General features: G+C 31.5%; 1 protein-coding gene across 8 annotated transcripts in view; it reads left to right on the plus strand.

The window, feature by feature from the left end:
- Positions 1–19,022, plus strand: part of dac (dachshund) — a 334,381-nt gene that overhangs the window by 121,358 nt on the left and 194,001 nt on the right. For 5 of the 8 annotated variants that reach the window (XM_067046543.1, XM_067046576.1, XM_067046550.1 and 2 more), the window contains one exon: positions 14,062–14,195. In XM_067046543.1, coding sequence (XP_066902644.1) covers positions 14,062–14,195 — 134 coding nt within the window. The remainder of the gene's footprint in view (positions 1–14,061; positions 14,196–19,022) is intronic. The other 3 variants (XM_067046546.1, XM_067046573.1, XM_067046570.1) reach the window with 1 other exon arrangement.

Below are 19,022 nucleotides of genomic sequence, written 5' to 3' on the forward strand. Positions count from 1 at the left end.
AAATCTTTGGAGTGAGGAGGAGAGACCTAAAACAAATCTTTATCCAGCTTATTTATTTGGTTTAGCTTCCTAGGATGTTGCAGCAGTATGAAGAACATTTCATGTTTTGCGAGGGATTTCAAAAAACCTCTACCTTTTCCTGGGCTATAATGGGTTTTTATCATCTACTTTATTCAGTTTTGAAGACCCACGAGTTTCATATCGGTTAGTTTTTAAAAATTTAATTAATTTACCTAATCATTCAAGATAGAATAATTACTAATAAATCGTTTCAATATAGGGCTAAGGAAAATTATTCCAATGAAAGTAATTTAATAAGGTAAATCGTTTTTGAACCAATGAAATATTCAAAAGAAGAGAATCATTGAAAGCAGCTAAAAAATAGAGACTGTTTTTAGAATAAACTTACAAAAAAACTCTGTGAAGGGAAAGGAGAAGAAAGAAAATTCGAGGAGAGATTAGCCTAAGGCATTTGATTTTTTATTCCTTCTCGGCGATAGGGGAAGATGAATAATTCTACATCTGGATGTGGTGGGTGGAGGGGGGGGGGGCGAGGGAATTTGAGGCCGTATAAAAATTAATGTACCGCAGGAAGTCATTGCATAGCTAATACTTGGAATCGGTTTCCCCCTCCCAATAATGCTCCTTTTTTCGTATTGTCCCCTGACCATTGTTCGGAAAATTGCCCTCCTCCCTCTTCGAGGAAGAAAAAGATAAAGTGGAATAAATTTTTCTTTCCTAAGTAAGGTTTTTGTTTTCATAATTCATGAATGACAAACATCTCGAATTGCTGACAAACTAAAATAGTCAACGGAATATTTCAGTAACTATCCAATTAATTTGTGTTCTTTTCGTTAGTTCCAGTGTATCAAGAATCTGAATTGTAAGACCCAAAAAATAAATACTTTTATCGATTTATACAAGAAACTACTGGTAATAATCACTGAATCCACTAGCAATCACAATACAGAAGGCTGTACTGACTGGTGTCGCTACAGTACAAAAGACATTGAGATGATTATAGTTTCTACATGCACTAGGGAGGATAACATATACATAGGAAGAATAACAGAACAATAATGCTGAATTGAATGCTGTTGCCTGTTCCACAATATTGTTGTGCCAGCCACTTGTTGAGATTTATAAGAAATTATGAAGGATATGAGACTAATTAATTTTATTCCAATAATAAAGCAATTTAATAAGATGAATATTAAATTAAAAAATATTAGAAATTAATTTTAATCTAAAGGCGCTGTCGTGACGTCATTTTCAGGGAAGCGTAAATCTTTAAGATTGACTGTTATTGTCTTAATTGGAATTTGGATTTATTTTTTAAAATTACGTCTAAAGAAATTCATTATTAGCAATTATATTATTTCAAGGAAAGAATCGCTTGAATTAAACTTATTTAAATCTTTATTATGGAATACTTCGACCTTTGAACTCTTCTTCAATCTTTCATCATCCTTAATCACATTTATATCCTATTTAAATTTATTTTTGTAAAATATAAAAAATTTGCTTCGTCTATAAAAAAAAAGTTTTGAGAATTGTAAAGATTTTTTTATTTCCTGAACATACCATATATCCTGAAACTATCGTTATCTAGAATAGCCCTGGCCGATATATTTCGGATAAAAAAGGTTTTACTTTATATTCGTTGGAGAATTGGATATTACATCATATCTAAAAAGAATAATAAGTTCAATATAAGGAACTCAAATTAGTTTGGCCTGGAACATGATTCACTCAGTTTTCAAGAAAATAGTATTTAAGATCGTGAGAGGTTTGGTCCGAATTTTAGGGTATATACAGGATTCTTAACCATCCTATCCTTTCTTAAAACTGTTCCTCAAGGGCCAATTCACTCTTACCTTTTTATCTTCGTAACTTTCGTCTAAATTTAAATTAATTTAAACATTATAGGTAATTCCCTTAATGTTTACAATTATGTATACAATCTGCTCTAAGCTATTACACTAGACTTACTAATGGAGAGAAAGCAACGGAAGACTGGCTCGCACTTAAGAAAATTGCATTCCTGATTTAAATTGCACAGAGTAGGGAAATTATTTCTTCTAACTTCCTTTTTTATGACTCCCGAGGGTGCAACTGAGCCTTCTTGGACCAATTGAAGAGTCAACAGTGGGATAATCATTTTTAAAATTACTTATTCGCTTCTTTATTTAATAGAAAGTTTGATGCGTTTGCTTATGATTGCGAGACTCTTAACAATGTACTTTGTGAATTTCTTTTTTTTAGAAAAAAATTGTGTCAAGCTTAGGGGAGAATCCCTGGATAGGCAACGCAAAATTAGTTTATTTCTTTGTGACGTTTTCCAAACTTATTCTACTAAGCGACCCACCCATAAAGGTTGAACCATACTGTCTAATTTTTTCTAATCTACTTTTAGGTTTTTTGGCTGTAAATTACTCTTATACTTATAACTCTTTCTTCTTCAGAGTTGAATGCTACTGTTTAAAGAGTGAGTTATTCGGATGCAAAATAACGTATATCGATTTCGGTTCCTTCCACGAACACAAAAATATAACAAATGATAAGAAAGCCGTGTATATACAAGTGCAGAAAGGTATAGAACAGTCGTTTTCGGCATTTTCTAATTCAAACCCCTGTCTCTATTTCTCCTTTAATTATTTATTGAATTATTTAATATTTTAATCTTTATATATTTATACATTGTCTATTATTGCTATTATCGAGAACTGGTTAACATTTCAAAAAAGATAAAATTATGAGTATTTTAGAGAAAGAGAGAATTTAATAAACTTATTATAGAGAATTTAATGGCATAAATGGCATGCCATGTTAGACTATTTCAATGAAGATAAAACCTATTTGATGTTAAATACTACTTACCATCCATTTTACATAAATTTACTAAGTTATATTAAAATAATTTTACAAGTGTAAAATCAATTCTCAAAAGTGGCATTTCCAACTGATGATCTTAACGAAAAAAATTGCTGTTTTGTGAAAAACATCCCAGGCATATACCTGCTCTGAATATATAATTTCTTTTTCGTAAGACTTTTCGTTTTTGAGCGAAGCAGTTAACACTGAGTCCATTTTGCGAGGCTTGGTTATTTGATTCTGTACCTCAAAACGTGTATTTTCATCAAAAGCTCGAATTCAAAATATTTTACGATCATTTTACTAACCACACCTTTTTATTTATCTAGTAAGTGAACGTTAAAATTTATACCCGAACATTTACTTGGAGGGAAACATCTGTCCAAGCTACTCTACTATAGTCTGGAAATGCCACACAGTTATTTCAGCTCGTCTAGAAATGTTTTTCAAAAAAGTCGAAGGTCGTTTACCCGGTTTCAATTAGCAATACAAAAATTACCACATGATTAACTGACATAGCAAAGATCAATAAACCTCAGTTTTGTCCCGGATCGTTAATTATAATTTAGCATCATTGTTCGCCCTGTATAAAGTCATGACGTGGCATTGTATCGACAATGCTAACCATAGCATTGCTGAGCACTTAGACAAGAGATGGAACTAGGTGTAGCATTGCCGGACTGAATAGGGGCAACACAATCGGGCCATTGTTGCCATCAGACAAACAGATATGTTTTTAGAAGAGGACTTGTGGATCTATAACATGGGTGAGGTGAGGGGGTGTATAAGGCGTTATTTGCTCTCTCGTAGAGCGCCCATTGTTAACTCTTTGATTAGCTTACCAGGCCTCCTAAATCAATTCTCACAATAAAGCGTTACTGATATGACAATGCCTAATGATTTGAGTCGTTTTGGATGATACAATAGCACTTCCAATGAGGGCGTTCAACCTTCGTCCAACTCGACCTAGGTCTTCGCCGAATTTGAACAAAACAAACAATTACACGAAGAATCATTTAATCGCTAAGGTATATGGAAAATTCCTTCTCCTAACTGTCATGAGTAATATGTTAGACAATCTAGAAATGTTTTGTTGTAGCAGTAATTTTTAGCAGTCCCCTAATCGTTTTGGGTCTTTAACGCGGACTTTCTGACTTTTTTTTTTTTACCTAAATCTCAAAACCAATTATATTTTCTACTTATATTTCTCCGACAATAATATGTGCTTTCGTAATAGTGATTTTCATTGCATTAATTTCCTTTTTATTATGATGTTTTGTTAGATATTTAAATGCATGCTTAGCGCTATGCTCCAAACGCTTCGTTTGTAATGTCTGGTACATTAATTATGGATTACGTCCAGCAGCATCTGCCAAAGAACTGTTTATATGTTTACAAACCCAGTGGGCTGATTTTATTCTAAGACAGACTTAATTCATTCAGCAAACGTTACCGTATTACTCTATAAAGTGCACACGTTTGCCACTTGCCGCAAATCCATAATTTCAACAAAGGCTTAGTAAAAAAATATCGGTATCCACATGTTGTTTTGTTTTTATTGGAAATTTTATTACCAAGACGTATGATGCTTTCATAAATGTAATTATTTGTGCTATGTCAAATCAATTAGAAAAATTTAAACAATGAATTTACATCCAATTTATAAAATTTAAAAATATAATATCTTAAATTAGAGCTAATTATTGATTCCGAAGGTTGAGCAAATTATTTAATTGATTGAAGTACGAAAAGTGAAATAATTTTTTTTATTAATCTGTTAGCTGTTCTGAAACAATAATAACTTTGCACAAACGTCGGAAAACAGAATTAGCGCTTACCCAAATGCCTTTTCATTTGTGTCCAAAAACTGACTAGGCGAGTCGGACACAAGTTCAGGTCGTGCCAGCAAATTCAATAATAACCTTAGACACTTGCACATGTTTGGAAAAGGTTTGATGCCACTTTAACTTCCTAAATCTTGAGATATATCGCATTTTTATTAATTTTGATTTAAGTAAAATTTACTAATTTGGAGTTTACTTTATATATTTTTTGAAAAAAAAAAAGAAAAGATTTATAACGCTGAGATAAATCTGAGAGAGGCAGCTGCGTAATCTTTGTGTATCCTCAGACTCAGGCACCTCCTGACCTAGGGCTTTTATCTGGCAACACGTGTTCGGGAAGATAACAGCCAGGCTTCCTCTACGTCCCCTATTTGTTTCTACTCTAATCTTGTTCCTACTTCAGATTTTAGGTGAATTAATAAGTATAATTATGACTGAAAACATCGACAGATTCGAGTTCTTAGGATACGATGCAGTGAAATTATCCAGCGATAATTGTCATTGTAGATTTGGAACCTTGCATTATAGATCGTCCTCTGAGGATCCTTGGGAGTGATTTGCTATTTTCCGGTCCGTGAACAATAGTTGTCCTCACAATAGCCGTACTCAATCCATTAGTACCGACAAACCAACATGTATTAGATTCCACTAATAATTGTATTTCAACGAAAGATACTATTAATTTGTTTAAAGGGTTTTGTATATTTACTTATCCTACTCAATTTAATTAAATATTTTACGTAATTTTGCAATTAGGACACAGGAGAGAAATACACAACTCGTGTTAAATTTCCCTATTGCTAAGATCAATACCTGGCGTGTGAATTAAACTGATTGCTGAAATTCCAAGCATTTTTATGCTAGCTGTGGATTTTCGAGTATTATTTTATCTACATAAGCATGCAATATTGTTTTCTAGTATTATATTTAAACTTAACAACTTAAAAGTGTAATTGTACAAGTCTGAGAAAAAAATAGAAAATATATGTACCTCCCTTAAAAATATCTGTATGATATATTGTTTCATATTTCTTCAACCTTACAAAACAGCAGTTTGATTTCCAATAAAAAATTTCCTTCGAATAAAAGTATACATATTTTATTTCCTAAAGTGTGGCACGCGTCTCTACAGGAGTAGGTATAACAATAAACCGGGTTTCGATTGCGACCGAAAAAAAAAATTGTGTCATATCCAGACGCATGAATTCCACACATTTATACGGCTTGATGAACTGTGCAATGTCTAAAATATATCAGATATATAAAAAATATATATGAAACACAAACGTGGGAAATTTACTTCGTTGACATTAAAAATGATCTTGTTTTAAAGTAATTTATGATACATCGTAAATATTTTTAATATTAACAAAGTTAAATGTTTAAAAATTTCAGTATTGTAATATTTAATTATTATCACTCAATCATTAACTATTTTTTAAAAAATAAATTAATTAAATTATTATTATTTATTTTGATAACATAATGCTTTAGACAAATTACACTAAATCATAAAACATTCTAAAAATACACTTTAACTAGAGATATTTTATCACTCTAAGACACCCAACAAACATGGTCTACAGTTTAGATGTATAACACAGTATATACAGTTAAAGACATATAAATAAAAACACATAATGTGTTTGGAATGATGTTTCTAGTTGATACTCATGGTGTGAGAAGTGCTGAATTTTTTCATCTTAGGTATCTACATGAATATGTCTTTTGTAATACTGCGTTTTCAGTTCCGATGATGTATGGATTGGTGAAACCGGCATTTTAGAATCTTCGTGTTTGCGATATTTCAATTCTTTCCCAATAACTAATGTATCTTGCTGAATCTTTGCTCTTTTATACTAATAAGTATGTTTGTCACACACGCACGGGTATCATATTTAATTTTTCACATTATAGTCAGAAGCACCTCCGTAAGTATTAATATGCATATACATTTTATTATTCCTAGAAGAAAAATACGATATTAACTTTGCCAGCTAATCTCCATAAATAAAAATAATAAAACGAAGCGTGTATCAAAGGGAAGAAGGCCATTTTTAGCCGCAATAAAGTAAGGAATGGGGGGCTAAGCGCAGTGCCCCGGGTGACTCCAGGCATATCCTTTCGTGTGTCGTGTTTACACCTAATTATTGGCCGACTTGCGCGGCTGTAAAACTGCCATGATTTACGCCCTACACCCGTCCACTGTCTGCGCAAAAAACAAACTCCCACATTCCCCGTGGAGAAGATCTGTTTTAATTGGAACTTCGGAATAAATGAACTGAAAACCTTTTTATGTCTAAATTAATATCGCGTTTAAACGCATGTAATAAATTAGAACCTGTGCATGGTTTCCGTTGTGTTTCAGCCAGTGATATCTTTTCCAATTTCAAAGCTTAAATTTACAGAGGGAAATGTACACCAAAATGAAAATAATAACAAAAACCTTTATTTCAAATTAGATACTTAAGATTTATTGTTTCAGATAATAACAACAACATAATAGAATATATATGATAATTATGCAATGAATACAGTATAAATTATTAATGTCATTTAAATGCTATGATAATATAAATTTGTCGTGTTCATCAGTTAACTTATTGCATAAGACGTGTCATGTTTTTATGTTTTAAAAAATAATAAAAAATTTAGTAACAAATAGTTCGAAAATGTATAATCTAGGCCAGCAAAAATATTTTAAGTGCTGTAAAAAAATTAAAGTAATTAGTAAATAGGGAAGGACAAAATTCTGTCAAATAGTTTTGTTTTTTCCTTTCGAAATAATAAACATCTGTTAGATTAACAATTAATATTAAATAATCATTTTTGGCTACATTAATTCTATTGCACGCAAAAAAAAAAAATTTATGAAAGTAACATGTTTTAAAATAGAATTTCCCAAACATTCAACATCGAAATAGTAAATACCTCTTGTAAAAATAAATCTTGAATGATAAAACCAAAAAATATATATCAGCCTTCCCTTTATTTATTATTTAAATAATTAACAAAAATAAATTAATTGATTGTAAAATATATATAAAAGTTTTATTATATTGTAAATATAATTTTTTTTAAATTTTTATATACATGTAGAGGTATATATTGTTTAAAATTTTTCAAGATATCTACTGATGATAGTCTGGAACATTTGGTTATGAAATTAATCTATAGTCTTGTGAGTTGTTGTATCGAACATTACTTCTCGATTAATCGATAGGTCACGCGAAGAGTTTGGTGGAAATTAATTAAGAAAATGGCAGCGGTTTACACTTCAGTCGTAATGCACACATGATATAAAATGCATTAGTTGAACTAGACCGGTAACAGTTTCGTAGCAGTTGTAAACGTCATAACTCGCCAAACAAACCGACTCATGTTTACTCTAGACAAATACAAACAACAACATTTAGGACAATTAAAGCCCGTAGTGCAGGCGAGAACTGGCAGTAGCTGTTATATTATTTACACCGGCGCGGCACCCCCACCGCTCGGGAGCAAACACGTTTTTATCAGCTCCGGCCTAAAAGGCCCCTAATGCTCCTAACCCTTTCTATTTGGGATTTTAATTATTCCGAATGAAAGGGATTTAAAGGGTTTTAGTGGCGGAGAAGGGGTGGTCCCTCCTTAATCTTGCCCTTTCATAAACAGAGGGAACTCATGTTCCAACAACTTTTCTTCAACAATAAACATCTAAGGAGCAGAGTTGCCGTATTTACATAAATCTGCAAAGTAGTTTGGGAAAGATCTTATTCGAGGGCAGATTAAATGGGTTTCGTATAATGGCGATAATTTAGTTCATATCTTATTTGATGGAGCTGGTAAATAACTTATTAATCAACGATTCACCAAGATTATTATGTTAGATGCACCAAAAGTAGAAGGCACATTAACAAAAATATTCAAACTTTTTTAGTATTACAATTTAATTTGAATGATAGTTTTCTTTTATATGATTCTTGAAAATATTGCTAAAATTCTTCTTCTTAAGCTTTCCTCTTTTGTGCCTCTCAGCGTAGAGGAGCATTTAGCCAGGAATTTCACTCTTCTCTATTTCTTGCTAGGTTCCTCCCTCAATGTAGTCAAGATATGACAACATATGGCCTGTAGTTCTTATGCCATCCGAGATATATTCCATAGTCTTTAGAGGATTTCTTTCAGTGGGGCTATCTGCAACTCCTGACGAATCCTTTTATTGCGAACTAGGTCCCTAGTTCTTAAGGTTAAGTTCTAAGTCCCTTGTTTTTCCAACCGTCCTTCTCAAAAATTTCATTCCGGCAGCGGTGATTCTGTTCTCCTGTCGATCTGTTATTAACCAACTCTCCACTTCATACAAAAGTATGGGCAGTTAGTTACACTGTCTTGAAGATGTGCAGCTTGACATCTTTGGTCACTTCTCTCTTCCCTACCACAGTGTTATATATCTGGTAGAAAACTATATTTCCACTAAACCTCTCAAAGATGATTAATTTGTGACCGTTTTATTTTTTACCAAATCTAAAATTAAAAAAAAAAGATAATTAATTTTAGATTTTGTAAAAATAAAACAGTTAAAAAGAACAGGTAGATTTAAAAAGTGAAACAAAATATTCAAAAACTAAATTTAAAAAATGACGGATTCTTTTTATTTTTACAATAGAAACATTGATGAGAGAAACAAGGATATTTATCAAACTGCAATTCAATACAACGGACTATACGTGGGCTGTTCTGTTTAATTGAACATATATTTTTAATTGCAAAACGAACAAGACCAATATTGTTTCGACCAAAAAAAAAAAAGGAGGTTACGTTTCTATACGGCCCTGAAATTCGACAATACATTTTCCATTGGCTTTTGTTTTAACGGAACCACACCAGGCCGACGGAATTAGGATTACCTATTAACTGTGGGCGTTGAACCTCTGGTTCAAGTGATATCTATTGTAATTGGTAGCTCACATTAAACGAGTAGGTGCAATAAAATAATAATAAATGTTTTCGAAGTTATTAGCAAATGTTACATATGAAACCACAGGAAACATGATAGAGTAAAGGTTTTATTTTGTAAAATTTACAACCTGTTGATTCGGACATTTTTTTATTAATAAAGCATAAAAATATATGGTCATATTTGTTTCTTGTTTTTGTTTTTAAACGTTTAGATTTACTTCAATTTTGTTGCTCTAGTCGTACATATCTCTTTCAGTATATTTTGGTATAATTCAATCAGCACTAAAGAATTGATAGTACATCTCACTTCGACATTTAAACTATTTTCTCTCTCCTAAACGTAGTTTTTTAAAATATTGTTTACACAAGACTTGCTCTTCATATTGACTCCAACAATAACTTGATTCTATCCGATCCTCCTTGCGTTTTTGGACCATTGACTTAAAAAATAAAATAAATGTTACGTAATACACAGAGGAGACCTTTGAAATGTCGGGATGTTTAATTTGGAATCAATTTGGATCCGGTCGTTTCAAGGCAAACGAAGTAATTCCATGTTGTTGATTCGTTGTTGATGTTGTTGATTCGTGACTATAACTCCATCCCTTGATTACGTTCCTACGATGTCCATTCCAATTGGTGGAACATGATTTAGAACCGTTATTCCTGCAGTTTTTAATTTCTTTCACCACCACGACTCTCCCGTTGGGTCACTATCTTCAGGATGTTATTTTTAATAGAGTTTAGATTAAAAAAAATTCTTAATGCCTGTTTCTCCCAGTGACGAGGAGGCGTCTGACCAATCTTGAAGGTCTTAAATTGAAAGAGTAGTAATTAAACTTTTATACGGTATTGATTTCCTCATAGGGCATTGGCGATGATATTCAGATTATATTTAACAAATGTATATTAAAAAAAATAATTTTATTAAAAAATAGATATTCATTTATTCAATTTATTTTTTTGTGCTTCACTCGTTATGGTTATATTTATTGATATAAATATTGAGTTACTTTTGGAAGATGAAGTTCTTATAAACATTTCAGATTAATCAAACCACTCTAAAATTTGTATATTGTTATTAAATGATATAATATTATAATGTATCTATTTCCTATGTAAGTTATTTATTTTATCAATTCTATAAATGTTATTTTTTTTGTTTCTTTCATTCTTTAATTACATATTCATCATTATTACTATTATTGCAAGGATATATTATTTCGATTTTTTTTCTTACCCTTCTATTAATTTAAAATTATTTCAATGATTAAAATTATTTAATAATAATAAAATTGTAAATCTTTTTACACCAGACTAAAGCACTACATTATCAATTGTTGAAAGCAAATCTAATTGTTATCATAACCATTCTGGTAATAAAGAAATATTGCTAAATAATTATAGTAGAATTTAAAAATTAAAGAAATAAAACCTTTTTCACTTTTGGGTCGGAATCCTACACCAACTTTATAAAGGCTAGGTGTGCCTCAACCTCTACCGACCCCAGATAATAGAATGAAACCTGATGTAATATTAATAAAACGGTAGGTTGAACACTAAAATTCGGTGTCGAGGTACACTGAAGAGGGGTCTAGAGTAAAATTGGTTTCGTCGTACATCATTGAGTTCTTTAATGACAGATCATAAAGCAATATCATCAAGTGTATGTTATTATTCTATCAGGATAATTAATAAATTTATTTTAATAAATACCCGTTTTTATTTAGAACTTAATATACAGCTTCCCCCCCCCCCCCCAAAAAAAATACAATATGGAATCTTGTTATCCCTATTTAATCTATAGCTTATTTTATTACTGATAATGATAAGTAGTTGAATGTGAAAATATTGATGATTTTTAGAAGAATAGAATTTAAGTATTTATTTTGAACTTTTGTTAAAAGAAAAAAAAAATTAGACAAGGGTGATAGTTAAAAAAGTGCACAGTTTTAAAAAATGCGACTAAAAAAATATATATATTTTATAACATACCAACGATTCCCCCAACGACCTGATCAGTATTACATTAAAAAATATATAAACAGTTTATAACCGCGTGGATTAAAAATAAATTTTCATTTATTAACTGCCCGTAAGCAAAGTTTCTCATTGAGTAAGGCTTTGTTGTACTGTCGTCCAGGCCCAGGTTCGAATCCGGCAGTGGCACATAGTTATTTATTCTGTTACTTTAGTCGTGAGTCAAACCTGTATATTCGGGAGCTAAAGTGGGTTTCATTAATTGGGGTAAAACTGGGGGTTAAGCGGGGTTGTTGTCAATAAATAATACTTTCTTATAAATTATTGAACTCCTGACCCTCTAAGGGTTGTAGTGGTAAAGTTTTTTTTTTTTAATTACAATCCTTAAATTAATTACAAATGGTAATTTAATAATTCTCCTAAATTAATTTAGTTATTTGTCTTATATAATATGGTACAAGCCTTAAAATCATTTACTGACTGATATATTATCTCTGTCGAAAGAGAAGGTAGGGAATCAGAGCTGGGTTAACGAATTTGTCAGCCGAGACGTGAGCCACTCCTGAGTGCCTATATTGGAGTATTAGAAGCGGAGATGTTTACTTTTTAGTTCGGCATTAATTTACCTAATGACCAGTTCCGTAGCTGTTAGTTACTCCACTGACTTCAGATAGCCGTCTGTTAAATACTGGTTTCGGTTATGGATACTCTGGTATGCCAATCACATCACAAGAGTTCAGAGGCCAGAGTAACTTTCTTACTACTATTTGATAGGTTACTAGCACTTGAATAGAACTTGATAGGACAGCTCAGTTCCCGTCAGTATGAGATCTTTAAATTTTCTTTTTTCCATTTAAATTATTTTTTTTGTAAATATTCTTACCGATGGGTCTCGACTGGAATATCTTCAGAAATATTACAGCTAATTTGAAACCTTGTTCAATGAAAGTCTGGACACAAAAACGTTTGATGGAAGTTAACGATAGGTATTATTGTTGATAATTACTAATCATGCCAGAAAAGTTTGCTAATGAAACTACAATAAAAAGTCCTCAGTTGTTTTATGAATTCTAATATTTATAAAGTTTTATAAATAAATAGAGTTGTTTCCTTCTAAAACAGTAACAAGAACTTAAATATAACACCTTGAAAACTAGTTTTAAAAAACTTAGTTCAAACTGTGACCCGACTGTGGTTTAAAATATTTGTATTTATTAATTTTTGAAACTAAAACTTTTCTTTTTAAATAGAATACAATCGTCGAACATTCTATATATTAATATTATAGATAGATATAAAGTAATAAGTATGATAAAAAAAAAATTACTTAATTTCCATAGTGTTACTAATATTGTAAAGCAAATCAAATTGCATAAATTATCACTTTTTTTTTTTAATAAGAGATTACAATTACATTATTTCAAGAGGAAAGTTAAACCCTTTTTCACTTCTTAAAATCTTTATTATAATGTAATGTTTTAAGCTTATATATTATTCCTATTCATAAATTTATTTGTTATTTCGTTTAACATTAATTTCCTTTATTTGAATTATATCACCATCTAACGTTTAGTTTTTACACTGTTTAAGGTTTAGTATTAAATTAAATATCTTTAATAAATACTTTTTATGGTAAGGATGATTTTAAATTGATGGCAACGTTATAAAAATTAAATTCTGGATTGTTGATGGCACATTAAGGAAATTGAAATTAAATGAAAAATATTATAAAGTTATGAATCGGAAAAATATATAACAAGGGGTGATGAAAGATTAAATATGAGCTGGTAAGCTGTAAAAGTTCAATTTAAATAAACATTATAAGAAATGAAATTGTTTTAATATTTTCTAATGAAATAATACGTAGTTTAAATATTACAAACCTTGAAAAATAATTTATATAAATTTAGTTTTTTAATCAAAATTAAGAGACTTTTTATAGGTATTACATATTCTCTCAAGAATTCTGTATTTTCTTATGTCTAAATTACGCCTGTATGGAATTTCTTTGAGTTTAATGTTTTGAGAAATGTTCATCGTAGGTAAGTAGGTAGATTGACCAGCTAATATTATATTTAATTTATAATAGCTCTGACCTTATTAATTATTAATTTTTAATTATATCAATGCATGTTATAGTTTAAAGCAATATTATTAAACCTAAAATAGCTTATTGTCCATCGATACCAGACCATCCAGTATTGCCTAATATAAAGTTCGCTAGAGATCCTCCTTAGAACTTTACAAACATAGTTTAAACTGTTCAAGCAAGGTTTAAACTTGAACCTAAACAGAACCCCTGGATGGTGGTACGATGTGCTAGGCTATCCTCCTATCAAGCCGCTCCGCAGACGTGCCGGGTACTCCCCCAAGCACGTACTGTGCACGGCAACTGTTGCCTGATTCAGAGCCTGCTGCAATGTTGCAGGCCTGGTAGACCGCCGAAGAGGGCTCCCGTTGGACTCTCCCTGGCTGCGTCCCACCTCTCCCAGCAGATCAAGAAGCACAGGATGGACAACGGAGACTACCCTTCATCGGGCTACGAGAACGGACACATCTCAGGTGAGTTGTTGAACCTAGATTACACAATAAACATTTGGATTAAAACCTAGTAATTTGTAAATTAATTTATTATATAAGACCTCACTAGCCATGATTTTGAGAAAAACCCTTTAGAAGATATTACAAATTTTAATCAAACAGGTTTTAGATCAGTTTTAAAAGTTTGTAAGAATTAACTTTTATGTTTACAGTTAGCAGTGCAAGATTGGATCAAACGGTCCAATTTGATCCATAAACAGACAAAAACTGTTTGACAAACCCACTAGTCACATTATTTGTGCTTCTTCCGGGATTTTTTTTTTTACATACGAAAATTTAAATGACACGAGAAAATATCAGGCTAGTTCAATAAAAATCATCAAAGCAGTTAGGGTTTCACGTCATCACAAAATTATTTTTCGGATTTTTCGCTCCATTTATTGATTCTGTATACAGGCATCGGGGGCCGGAACCCTACCAAAAATAACTAAGCGAAAAGTCCGGCCAATCTGATCAAGAGATTGTTATTATTTCATTATTATTTTTTTTAAGGATTTTGAATAGTGATGATTTTTTAAGGACTAGTGATTCTGAGGATCATCTTAGGGTTACTTATTGATTATGGTTCTTAAGACTAAAAAACATTGGTGAAGTAATTTTGGAACACCATGGACGACAGATGGATTTTTAAATATTCGATTTTCGGTTTTTACGCATTATTTCTTAGTTTCTTTATTTTTTGGATCGATAATAATAAATTTAAAATAAAAAAAACATATATTTTTCTTTTACTAAATTTATAATAATTGGTTTTACAACAAGTACCATAATTCTCTCATAAAAGATACGCGGTATGATCAGGTTGGTGGTTAAAATTCAACAAAGAATCGTTAGGTTAATTATCAGTGCAAATGCTAATTAGACTATGGTTGCGGATGTTGATTGACCTGATCAATGTCAGTTGATTTACCATTTTGACTATAGGGGGCATGTTAGTGCCGTCCTGTTTACCATCGCCTTGTTGGTTGTCTCTATCTACACAACTTCATTAGCAAATCCTCCCGCTATGATTTAGTTTGCTCAGGTAGTATTCGTTGTAGCTCTTGTAATCTTTGTTGACAATACACTATGTTATGTATGGGGTAATTGTCGTGCATGATTAATCATTTACATTCGTCAGAGAGCGTCAGGAATTTTTCTAGCAAATTCAAAATTGTAAGTTAAAAGAACCCTTGTGAAGATAATATTGTATTAGCTAGCTGTTATTAGCTAGCAAATAGCTAATAACTGTTTAATCGAACAAAATTTTTGTGATGGTTATCTGCTACGTACATCATTTTGAATAAATTCAGATTACAAAAAATATATGACATAATGTTCAGTATTCCTAAAACGTCCTTGCAAACTTTGAGGAAGGACATTCGTATTACCCAACAATGAATTTATTATTTTGAAATGATTGCACTTTTGATCGAATCTGGCACACGGGACTGCTATAAAAGAACATTATATTACTTACCACCTGAATACTTACTTATTATCTTTTCCTATGTCACTCATAAATTATTCAAAATAAACCAAAGTAATGCTTATTCACCCCTCTTTCCTAATTCTGCTGATGTACCCAAAGGTAGTGTCCTTGATACTATCCTTTACAGGGTTTGTACATCTTATATAGCACATCGCTACCCTTGAGGTATCAAAACTGGCGAACATCCTCCGATTATTCATGTCGAACATACTTCAACCTAGAAAATCTGGACAAGCGACTTTCATAAGCGCCTTTCACGAAATCTCAACCGAAATACAACACTCTATACAAACGGTCTAAACATCCTACTAATTACAAAAGACTCATTTACTTCACCTTAACACATTTATGTTACAAATAAAGGCCTATTCGGGCTTACGGAGGCTCCACTAAATTCATCGAATCCTTTTTGTATCCAATTTTTACAATCCAAAATCCTTCGCGAAATTCTTAAATGCTCCTTACTTTATCAGAAATAAACTCACCCATAAGCTCATTAATGCTCCATGTTTCCTACTGGATCAGAACCAGATGTCAATTCTTCAATGATTAACTTCCTAACAACCCAAACCCTTTTATTTCTAACCTTACTTACTCTTCAATACCTGATCAACCTCCAAGTGTCTGAAGAAGTTGGCAAAAAGAAGAAAAGAAAGAAAAGAAGTTGGAGTCGATACCTTCTACTGTAGGAATGCTACAAACGGGTTTACATGACTGTATTAGTCCATTGTAATAGATATATTTTTTATTTAATACGGTTGAAAATTTCAATAAACAAATATAAAAAAAAATATTGGTATGTATAAAATTTATACATGCTTATTTTCTTTATCGTATTAAACATTCCAGTGTTTTAAAAGTCACAATCATTAAAAAATAACCGAAATGAAGGAGTAGGAAGTTAGGAGAGGTTAATTATAAGTAACAGCTTCACAGATCTGATAGCAATAAAAAATGGGTTGAAGCCAACATTGGAATCCGCTGCCTCGACATCTGTTCTAAACAAAGAATGTAAAATACCTTTACTTCAGTTATAATTAATGATATAAGTATAATTTTATTGTAGTCGGACTAATTTTATTGTTGTTTTATTATCTAATAAATTATTTTATGAGTATTTCAGATATGAATCTTTTGTGTTTAACCCTCGGAATTAAAAATGTTCTTTAAGGTGGACTCAATGTGCGTAAATTATTCTTTTTTGAAAAAATATTATTTTAATTAAAATAGAGATTATTTAACCTCACAGTTTATCCTGACCTTAAAGCTGATAAATTTGACGCAATTCCTCGCTCATGGATAGTTTTCCATTTGATCCTGAAAGCATCGCGACCACTGATAGCCCACCATTAAGATGCAAATGCCCTCAGACTAAGATAAGGGTACGGAAGAGGAAATGCTCAAGTTTAATTGTTAGCCGACCAGCTCCATTATAACGAAAGGTGAGTTCTTTATAGGAAGGAGCGCCTTAAGAAAAATTAAGGGTTTTCGTTCCCACTGTCTCGATTGGGAAGGGTTATTTAATTGTCCAGTGGGGAACGTGTGCGTGTGTGAACGACTCTCACAGACGAATCGAACTATAATTAACAATTAGTAAACAATTGTTTTAATAGTCCTTTTAGAAAGTACCGGCGCCTGGCTTTAAGTACTTTGCCCGTTTAATGCTCTGATTACGTGTATTACAAGTGTTAATGGTAATTGAAGTTTAGTTTTGTCTCCTCCATCGATTACCGAAGTAATTTTAGAAATTAGGTCATTTTTCAATTAATAAAATTAAATAAGTTAGATTAAGACTGTATAATAATTAAAAATAGCTTATAAAATTACAAAGTATCATGTTTTTGTTTTTAGTTAAAAATAATCTATTCTGAAAACTGTTGTACTAGAACATGCTTTTAGGAGGAACTAAAAAAAAATTGCTAGCTTTTCAACTGAGTTAGCTAATATAATTCAAAGCATACCGATCAGACAGGCAATCGAAAATTCAATGATACTGAATTAAATGACGATAATGTTAATATGTGACTTGCTTTAGTATGGACTCATTCATCGTTTAAACCATTATCAATTTATATTTTAATGTAGTCTATTGTTCTTGCACAATAGACTACGTCTTTGTGTTTATTAACAAAATATTCAAGATTATTTTAATATTATTAACCTCCAGTCAGGTGCCTCATTTTTATCAATATGAATACTTTTTTACCATGATTTTCACAGTTATAAGATGCTGAATTGTAAAACTCAATGAGAAATACTTTTATTAATTTATGAAAGAAACGCGAATCACTTATACTACTGTTTATCATGACTGAGTCGACTAGCGATCACAGTGCAAAAGACTGAATTGACTAATTGTAACAACTAAAGAGGCTATGGGGTGATTTCGGAATTGATATATGTATTAGGGAGAAACAAAATATGGAAAAAATACAGAAGAATAATTCTGAACATTAATATCTTTGCCATGCATTGAGGAAGATCAAAGGGTTAAATGCTGATGTCTGTTCAAGAATATTATGTCTAACGTACAACTTTCTATCGTACAACCATTCCATAACTGCAGTTGTAAATAGGTTTTAAAATTTCAAATTTAACAACTTTTCGGAATTTTTGTATTGAAAAGAATGGAAGATGATACCTTCCAATCTCACCATGACAACATTCGTGCATGTAACTTCAATTCAATGAATTCAATTAGTGGTTCACTCCTACTTGAGTCTATAATTCAATAAAGAATTAGCAGTCGAGTCTTCAGAATTTTCTTATAATTATTTAGCAACTTTATCTTCTACTTTCTTGTCGTTTTGGCAATGTTATCGTTCAACCACTCAATATATCTGTTTATCTCTTCCCTGCTAACCGTTTCGGATCATAGCAAGTCCCTTCCTTCCTCAAATTCGGGACAGTGTACAAGAGAGAGGTCGGGCTAAAAAGTCTCCCCTCCCCCCTTTGAGGACAAAGCAACCACTAATTGGAGAAGGTAATGCAATCAGGGTCCAAACTAATGAGGCTGCAGGCCAAGGAGTTGCTTATTAAAGAACGCTAGGGGTTTACGCTTCCGCTCAGGTAGGCTCATTGAGAATAATCTCTTTGTGTCTTGCTCTTTCCAAACCTCCGATATGATAATAATTACAACATTTATAATTATACGTACAATTAAATTGGAAAGAAAAATAGGCATGATGTAGTTAACGGAAAGTCGTATTGATGGTTTTCACAGATATGTAAAACTAGTTTCATATAGGCGAGGTATCTTGTCAAAAAATTCTAATTCTACTGAATATTTATATATACATTTATTAATTTTTTAAATT

This window comes from Halyomorpha halys, unplaced genomic scaffold, assembly GCF_000696795.3.
Source record: "Halyomorpha halys isolate HHAL.00 unplaced genomic scaffold, Hhal_1.1 Scaffold257.1, whole genome shotgun sequence".
In the NCBI taxonomy this organism is placed as follows: Eukaryota; Metazoa; Arthropoda; class Insecta; order Hemiptera; family Pentatomidae; genus Halyomorpha; species Halyomorpha halys.